General features: G+C 61.5%; 1 protein-coding gene across 1 annotated transcript; it reads left to right on the top strand.

The window, feature by feature from the left end:
* Positions 1-5,243: 5,243 nt before the first annotated feature.
* Positions 5,244-8,489, top strand: LOC106001568 (mucin-1-like). The gene has a single exon (XM_013036634.1). It carries the CDS (start codon positions 5,244-5,246, stop codon positions 8,487-8,489), a length of 3,246 nt encoding a protein of 1,081 aa, XP_012892088.1.
* Positions 8,490-9,415: the final 926 nt, after the last annotated feature.

Genomic DNA, 9,415 nt, shown 5'->3' with positions numbered 1-9,415 from the left:
GGGCTCCGCAGAGGAATTCGCACTGGCCATCCCCGGAGCGGCTCACCTTAACCCTCTCACAGATTGGGCTCAGAACATGATTTTGGACAAATAAGCAAACATCTCTAAGATTGAAAAATATTGCTCAAATCACTGATTAATCTAATTGTTCTAACTGGTAAGGGAAGACCTGGACCCAGAAGTGTAGGACCTCATTAAAATCACAGTTCTGCCCATGGGAAGTTCAGTTACAGGTGATTAAGCCCAGAGGACTCTGCCTCAGAGGCTTAGAGCATGGTGGGGCAGAGGCTGTGGCCCTGGGTGGAGGTGGGCCCCCTCATCAGAGGAGGTACAGGAAATCAGCACTGAGAAGAAGAAGAAGTCGTTGGAGCAGGGGCGATGCAAACTGAAGGCCCTGCCTCTCCACAGAAAGATGCTCCGCTAGGCACGAAGCCGCAGATGTTCTCAGAAGGATTTGTGGCCGGGATGGGTGGAGGGTGGACAGCAAGGCACTCACAAGCACCCCCTGCCTAGGCCGCCCGTGGGGGCTCCTCTGGCCTGAGCCGGCCTGGGGAGGCCATGTGCAGGGCTTGCAGCCATCTCTGCCCAAGTGCAAGTCCCGAATGCCAGCAGCACCAAGAAGAGCCACCAGTGCAGAGCATCAGGACTGTGGTGGCCTCAGGGACCAAGAGAATGCAGAGAATGTGGCTAGTCCTCCCGGCCACCAGGCTGGCCTGCGGCGATGCCATCCTGAGCAGCGTGGTCATGTCCACGGTGATCAGAGCCATTCCCACAGCCAGACCGAACGATGCTCCTGCACCCAGACAATGCAGCGTGGCTCCACATGAACCCCGAGGAGCGAGTTCGGAAGGAAATGCCTTCCTCCCCGGAGGCGTGGGGAGTGGGGCCGCAGGGGGCAGTGGGGCCTGCAGTGATCTGGAGGGACTCCTCCTGCCTTGGCATGCTTCTGTGGCTGGCCCCGGAGGCCGCGCTGGGCCTTCTCGACACGTGCCCTCCCTGTACATGACTTCTCAATGAAGAAAAGGGCAGCGCCATCAATGGCCCACGATGGGTGGCCCGCGGGGTTCTAAGTGGCACAAGGCTTCCCCGGTGGCCCTCTGGAGTCTGGGCTGCCAGAACCAAAGTTCTCACACTCAAGGGGGAGGCTGAGGCCTGCTTATCTTTAAGGAGTCAGGCTGAATTGCTGCAATGATAGCTGATGGTAACTTCTTGAGGCAGCACCTTCTGGGGGCTGACCCACACACCGTCCACTCCCGGCTGTCCTTGGACCAGCAGGCAGGAAGAGGCCGTAAGGGGCAGAGGACCGAAGGAGGCATTTGGAGGCCAGGCAGAGGAAGGAGAGCCCTGGTGGCAGATGCAGAGCCCAGAGGCTGTTGGTTGCTTGTTTGGAGGACCTCATCATGGAAGGGCTTGGACCCCAGGGTGGGGAGCGCCAGGGCTGGCCAGAAGTCTGAGATGGCCCTGTTCCAACTATGTCAAGAGTCTTCTCTGTCCTGGGCCAATTCTGCAGTCACGTGCCTGGAGTCTGTGCGCAAGCTAGTGCATGCACGCCCAAGAGCAATTTGAGGGCCAGGCCAGGCTTTTACAAGTTCTAGGTAAATAAGGAAGTGCAACAGTCTTCCTCATGAAGAGATGAAGTAGACCCTAGCCTTGCCTTCAGCCCGGGGCAGAGCAGGTTGTTTCTATGAGCAACTCTGCACCTGCCTGAGGAGAGGGAAAGGGCGTGGTGTCCTTCCTTCCCCCATGACGGGGCCGCATGAAACGCACAGGCCCGGCAGCCGTCCTCCTCCACACTCCTCTCTCCTTCCTCCACCAAGCTTGTCTCCAGCTGCTTACGGCTGTGGCTACTCCCACCCTTTCTCCAGACAACTCTCCCTGCTCCTGCTGCTCCCCAAACCTTCGTCTTTTAACCATGCAGGCAGCAACCAGCCCGTTCTCTGGGGCAAGGCTAGACGGTAAGCCAGTGTCAACAGAACCCGAAGATAAAGCAGTTCTATCAGCACACGCTGCTTTATGTCAATCGCATTCTGGGATGGCCTGACGGTGCCACACGCATTTCCTCTCTTCAAGCTCCATCCACACCCCAGGTGATTTTAGGTTGCGAGGCCCCCAGGGCTGGCGGTGAGTTCCTCCCTAGCACAGCAGCGAGCAGAGCCCAGCCGGAGACCATAGCAGCAGGCAGGTCCCACACCACACGTCGGCCCGGTCCCCACCCCGCCCACAGCTCCACCTGGCTCTGGCTTTACCACTAGCTGTGGATTATGGAGATGATGTCATGGAACATTCTGGAGGTCTCCACGGCCTTGCTAGAGGACGCACAGGAGCCCTGTGCCGTATTTGCTTCAGCTTGGACGTCCCAGCGCACAGCTGCCACCAACCGCCTCTCCATGTGCTGTCCTTCAGGAATGGCCTGGGTCTGGGAGGGATTCCTCTTGGCACGGAGCCACTTGCTCATAGCGAGTGGTTCTTGTCTGCACTGTTCAAGGCAGGTGACTTGTCTACGCTGGCTCAGAGTGAGTGAGTCCTGTCTGCAGAGGCTCATGGCCAGTGAGTCTGGTCTCTACGGAGTAAGAGAGGAGGCACGGCGTCTGGTTTGGTGGGAGACGGCTTCCTGGGTCCTTGTCCTCAGTGCCTCTCTTGGCTGCCCAGGCCGGTGGCCCATGGGCACCTGTGTTCTATCTTCCAAGCTACACACAGGCTGGGTGGGGTAGCTTGCCTGTGGGGCCATGACCCGCAGGCCTGAGCCCCACTGCCCCTGAGAGAAGGTTATGTGTGTGTGGGGAGCAAGCCTGGCCCTCCTCGGAGGAAGCAAGACAGGCCCTGGGGCCCTGGGGCCCCGGGGCCTTGTGCTCTGTAGAGACTTTATTCCTGATGTTGGACGTCTTGAACCCCTACCCCAGTTCCAAAGGAAATGGCTTCTCAGGCCTCTGGGTTTCATTGAGGCGAGGGCCAGGGCAGAGTGTGTGAGAGGCGCTCAGAACCTGCTCTGTGGCTTGGGGCCTGTAGGTGGTTCTTTCTCCATTTCTGTGCACTTTCCATATTCCACCCTTTCCAGGTTAGAGCGTATTTAGTAACCAAGTAGAAATGCAGACAAGAATGTAGGTTCCCTAAAAGACAGCTCCTTGGGGACGCAGTCTGCTGTGCACCCTTGGCCTGCAGCGCCACGCCAGGGCGTCCGGTTTGGCCTGCGGCCTTGCACTCCATTCTCACAAGAGTCTGGGTCCGGGATCCTGTTTATGGAGCTTCGGTCCTTTTCATCTTGAGGAAACAGTTTGTTGCTTCATTCCAAAATAGCTGCTGCAGGAATAGACTATATTTTTAGGACACAGGAAAGGCTCAGGATGGGCCTTGGACAGCTTGAAATGGTAGGCCTGTTTCCTATTGCTCCTTAGAATCAGGCCTTCCATTGTGCGGGAACGGGGGAAGGTCCACCTGAACCAGGTCACGCGAGGAGTGAGCACTCTCGGCGGATGTTGGGGTGGCTTTGTCCTGGTGCTCATCCACCGTTCTGGGGCAGTGGTGCCATTCCACAAAATGAGAGGGTGTCCAGTGAGCCCCGGGAGTACCTCAAAAGGCTCTTGTTCTAAAATAAAACTAAACAGAAGCAAGTCAATCACAGACGTGGAGTTGGGAGGGAACAAAGGTGCAGCTCTGGCCCTCAGGCCCTGGCCATCCTGGAGAGCCTGGTTCAAGTCTAGGCCTCTTCCTACTTCAGCTCACCCTTGAGCAACAGGTGAGGGAGCTGGAGTTCAGACCCCTGGACGGCAGGAGGCTAAGGTTCTCCCAAGTTTTAGGATTGTTTCAATGATTACTTTGACCCATTTTGGGGCTCTGAATTGCACAAAGCAACCAATCATTGCTCATGAAGTGTCTCTTCAGTGAGTCCTGTAAGAAAGCTCTGCAGCCGCAGGCCAGCTCAGCGGCTGCACAGGAATCCTCCTGCCGACCCCCAGCTCAGCGGCTGCACAGGAATCCCTCTGCAGACCTTCAGCTCAGTGGCTGCACAGGAATCCCCCTGCCGACCTCCAGCTCAGCGGCTGCACAGGAATCCCCCTGCCGACCTCCAGCTCAGTGGCTGCACAGGAATCCCCCTGCCGACCCCCAGCTCAGCGGCTGCACAGGAATCCCCCTGCCGACCCCCAGCTCAGTGGCTGCACAGGAATCCTCCTGCCGACCCCCAGCTCAGCGGCTGCACAGGAATCCCCCTGCCGACCCCCAGCTCAGTGGCTGCACAGGAATCCCTCTGCAGACCTTCAGCTCAGTGGCTGCACAGGAATCCTCCTGCCGACCTCCAGCTCAGCGGCTGCACAGGAATCCCCCTGCCGACCCCCAGCTCAGCGGCTGTACAGGAATCCCTCTGCCGACCTCCAGCTCAGCGGCTGCACAGGAATCCCCCTGCCGACCTCGTGTGCCTGCCTGAGGAGAACACACCATCTGCCTCACATACTGCTAACATGCCTGTGGTCCACTCACCTCAGCTCTTATGACTCTTTCCTGTGAAGTTTCTTGTGATGACAGCTCGGGGCCCCAGCGGTAATACGTTCTCACCTGCTCAGCCAGGGCTTCTCTGAGCCTGTCACTGCCTGGTGATTCAGGGGTATTTGGACGGCTGCGTGACCCTCTTTGGTGGAATTCAGGGCTCCCATGCACAGACGTGCTGGGCCTCTCTGATGGATAGGAAGCCATGGGGAGCTCTTGCTTGGAGCCCGGCTGGGACCCTGGCCAGAGGTGCATAGGGGTCCAACTGGCCACTGAGAGTGTAGGCGTCCAGAGAGCCAAAGAGCAGTGGAAAGTTCACTGCGACCCGAGAGTGAAGCTACAGGCAAGTGTGTGCATTAGGTGGGAGGGAAGAAAGCCTTCTCTCTATGCCGATGGTCAGCCACGAGACCCTAGCGCCAGGTCTGTTTCATGATATTTTCTAAATGAAGGGTCGTTGGAGTGTGGCCATGGTCAGTGTTCTCCCGTTGCGTAGGCTGCGTCTGAGCCACAAAGGCAGACAGAGCCTGTGTGGCCGAGGCCATGACCACGGCGTTCTGCAGAACTCAGGTGGAGGCGAGCAAGCAGTATCCTGCTCATGACGATGCCCCAGCAAGGACCGAGGCACCCGCCCGTGGGCCCTGTCTTCGGTGGGTAGTCATCGTTTCCAGTCGGGAGGCATCCTGAGGTTAGAGGTCTCCAACGTGGATGTGGGCTGAGCGGCGGGGGACGGGACCACCATAGCTCTGTGAGGTGCCTGTGTTACCATGACGCAGTGGTCTGACCTGGGTCGCAGACAAGGGGACAACAGGCGAGGACAGTGTGTGGGAGCCAAGAAACCTCAGGCCTCACCCATGGCCCAGGGAGGGAGAGGGCAGGTCTGCTGCACAGCTGCAACCCACTGGGAGCCTGTGGTCATGGCTGCCTCCACAGGCGTTGGCTGCTGTGACAGGCAGACTGGCAGAGCTGCAGTCTGCAGGAGGGGCTGTAGGACTCATCCACCACCAGCACGGGTCTTCGTGGGAAGATCCCACTTCACACAGAAACCAGGGGCCAGGGCAGTGGCCTGCAGACCGGCCCTCCACCCCATAGCTGCTGTCCAGTGGCCTGCAGACCGGCCCTCCACCCCACGCTGCTGTCCAGTGGCCTGCAGACCAGCCCTCCACCCCACGCTGCTGTCCAGTGGCCTGCAGACCGGCCCTCCACCCCACGCTGCTGTCCAGTGGCCTGCAGACCGGTCCTCCACCCCACACTGCTCTCCAGTGGCCTGCAGACCGGCCCTCCACCCCACACTGCTGTCCAGTGGCCTGCAGACCGGTCCTCCACCCCACGCTGCTCTCCAGTGGCCTGCAGACCGGCCCTCCACCCCACACTGCTGTCCAGTGGCCTGCAGACTGGCTCTTCACCCCACGCTGCTGTCCAGTGGCCTGCAGATCAGCTGTCTACCCCACGCTGCTGTCCAGTGGCCTGCAGACTGGCCCTCCACCCCACACTGCTGTCCAGTGGCCTGCAGACTGGCCCTCCACTCCACGCTGCTGTCCAGTGGCCTGCAGACTGGCCCTCCACCCCACGCTGCTGTCCAGTGGCCTGCAGATCAGCTGTCCACCCCACGCTGCTGTCCAGTGGCCTGCAGACCGGCCCTCCACCCCATGCGGCTGTCCAGTGGACTGCAGACCGGCCGTCCACCCCACGCTGCTGTCCAGTGGCCTGCAGATCAGCTGTCCACCCCACACTGCTGTCCAGTGGCCTGCAGACTGGCCCTCTACCCCACACTGCTGTCCAGTGGCCTGCAGACTGGCCCTCCACCCTATGCTGCTGTCCAGTGGCCTGCAGACCGGCTCTTCACCCCACACTGCTGTCCAGTGGCCTGCAGACTGGCCCTCGACCCCACGCTGCTGTCCAGTGGCCTGCAGACTGGCCCGCCACCCCACGCTGCTGTCCAGTGGCCTGCAGACCGGCCCTCCACCCTATGCTGCTGTCCAGTGGCCTGCAGACCGGCTCTTCACCCCACACTGCTGTCCAGTGGCCTGCAGACTGGCCCTCCACCCCACAGTGGCCTGCAGACCGGCCCTCCACCCCATAGCTGCTGTCCAGTGGCCTGCAGACCGGCCCTCCACCCCACGCTGCTGTCCAGTGGCCTGCAGACCAGCCCTCCACCCCACGCTGCTGTCCAGTGGCCTGCAGACCGGCCCTCCACCCCACGCTGCTGTCCAGTGGCCTGCAGACCGGCCCTCCACCCCACGCTGCTGTCCAGTGGCCTGCAGACCGGTCCTCCACCCCACACTGCTCTCCAGTGGCCTGCAGACCGGCCCTCCACCCCACACTGCTGTCCAGTGGCCTGCAGACCGGTCCTCCACCCCACGCTGCTCTCCAGTGGCCTGCAGACCGGCCCTCCACCCCACACTGCTGTCCAGTGGCCTGCAGACTGGCTCTTCACCCCACGCTGCTGTCCAGTGGCCTGCAGATCAGCTGTCTACCCCACGCTGCTGTCCAGTGGCCTGCAGACTGGCCCTCCACCCCACACTGCTGTCCAGTGGCCTGCAGACTGGCCCTCCACTCCACGCTGCTGTCCAGTGGCCTGCAGACTGGCCCTCCACCCCACGCTGCTGTCCAGTGGCCTGCAGATCAGCTGTCCACCCCACGCTGCTGTCCAGTGGCCTGCAGACCGGCCCTCCACCCCATGCGGCTGTCCAGTGGACTGCAGACCGGCCGTCCACCCCACGCTGCTGTCCAGTGGCCTGCAGATCAGCTGTCCACCCCACACTGCTGTCCAGTGGCCTGCAGACTGGCCCTCTACCCCACACTGCTGTCCAGTGGCCTGCAGACTGGCCCTCCACCCTATGCTGCTGTCCAGTGGCCTGCAGACCGGCTCTTCACCCCACGCTGCTGTCCAGTGGCCTGCAGATCAGCTGTCTACCCCACGCTGCTGTCCAGTGGCCTGCAGACTGGCCCTCCACCCCACACTGCTGTCCAGTGGCCTGCAGACTGGCCCTCCACTCCACGCTGCTGTCCAGTGGCCTGCAGACTGGCCCTCCACCCCACGCTGCTGTCCAGTGGCCTGCAGATCAGCTGTCCACCCCATGCTGCTGTCCAGTGGCCTGCAGACCGGCCCTCCACCCCATGCGGCTGTCCAGTGGACTGCAGACTGGCCGTCCACCCCACGCTGCTGTCCAGTGGCCTGCAGATCAGCTGTCCACCCCACGCTGCTGTCCAGTGGCCTGCAGACTGGCCCTCTACCCCACACTGCTGTCCAGTGGCCTGCAGACCAGCCCTCCACCCCACGCTGCTGTCCAGTGGACTGCAGACTGGCCCACCACCCCACGCTGCTGTCCAGTGGCCTGCAGACCGGCCCTCCACCCCACGCTGCTGTCCAGTGGCCTGCAGATCAGCCCTCTACCCCACGCTGCTGTCCAGTGGCCTGCAGATCAGCCCTCCACCTCACACTCCTGTCCAGTGGCCTGCAGACTGGCCCTCCACCCTATGCTGCTGTCCAGTGGCCTGCAGACCGGCTCTTCACCCCACACTGCTGTCCAGTGGCCTGCAGACCGGCCCTCCACCCCACACTGCTCTCCAGTGGCCTGCAGACCGGCCCTCCACCCCACACTGCTGTCCAGTGGCCTGCAGACCGGCCCTCCACCCCATGCTGCTGTCCAGTGGCCTGCAGACCGGCTCTTCACCCCACACTGCTGTCCAGTGGCCTGCAGACTGGCCCTCGACCCCACGCTGCTGTCCAGTGGCCGCAGACTGGCCCTCCACCCCACGCTGCTGTCCAGTGGCCTGCAGACCGGCCCTCCACCCCACGCTGCTGTCCAGTGGCCTGCAGACTGGCCCTCCACCCCACGCTGCTGTCCAGTGGCCTGCAGACCGGCTCTTCACCCCATGCTGCTGTCCAGTGGTCTGCAGATCAGCTGTCCACCCCACGCTGCTGTCCAGTGGCCTGTAGACCGGCCGTCCACCCCATGCTGCTGTCCAGTGGACTGCAGACCGGCCGTCCACCCCACGCTGCTGTCTAGTGGACTGCAGACCGGCCCCACTCCACTCTCACTGGCATGAGAGGCTGGCCAGGCCTAGCAGAGTTGGACTGGTGGCTTCAGCCCAGAAGGCCTAAATTCAAGCCCTGGCTGTGGCTCTGTGACGCACGCTTCCCATCCTCGCGTCTCTGTCTTCCTGGTGGTAATAAAGGCAGAGACTCCGGCTGTGTCTTTGTGGGATGACATAAACTCAGGGCTAGATGGTGCTGGCCCTTCCGGCCCCTGGGCAGACTCGAGCCCCTTGCTTCGGGGGCTGGGGAAGAAGTTATTCATCCTCCTTCAGTGGACCTGACCCTCATCAGAGCGGATGGCACCGGTGTCTTGGGTGATCAACTGAGCTTCCGAGCCTCATCACCGCCCCCCACGGTGAGCACCCTGACCTGGGTAAAGTGACCTGATTTGCTCATGGGGTGCCGTCTCCTGCTACCTAACTCCTTCTTAGTGGATGCTGCTTCCCGAGGCCGGCCGACCTTCCATGTCCTCCACGGTTCCTTAGAGGACAGGCCTCCCCCGGGCCTCCCCCGGGTAGCTGCAGTATGAGGGCCCAGGCAGCTCTGCAAACACGGGTGTTAAGGGAGGACTTGGCCTTGGTTCTGCCCGGGAGACCACTTTGCAAGCTCTGCCCTCAGCCGGTTCTGTGCTCTTCACATACTGCTCTGTGTCTCATTCTGTTTTATTTTTGGTCACCCAAGTCCTTGTGACCTGTGGAGAGCATGGCCCTTGTGCACCAATGTGCTTCCTTGTGCACGCGCCTCTGTGTGGGAGGCTGCTGGGGCTCCACATGCAGCACAGCCAGTCCCATTACCCAGGGAGATGGGGACATGCTGTGTCTGTGTCCAGTAGAGGTGAGGCTGTTCTATGGTTCGTGGAGGGAACAAGGCCCGTGGTGTGTGGACACTGGAGGCTGG

Source organism: Dipodomys ordii, unplaced genomic scaffold, assembly GCF_000151885.1.
Source record: "Dipodomys ordii isolate 6190 unplaced genomic scaffold, Dord_2.0 Scaffold320, whole genome shotgun sequence".
In the NCBI taxonomy this organism is placed as follows: domain Eukaryota; kingdom Metazoa; phylum Chordata; class Mammalia; order Rodentia; family Heteromyidae; genus Dipodomys; species Dipodomys ordii.
The sequence above is the reverse complement of the archived record's forward strand: the minus strand, read 5'-3'. Positions and strand labels throughout refer to the sequence as shown.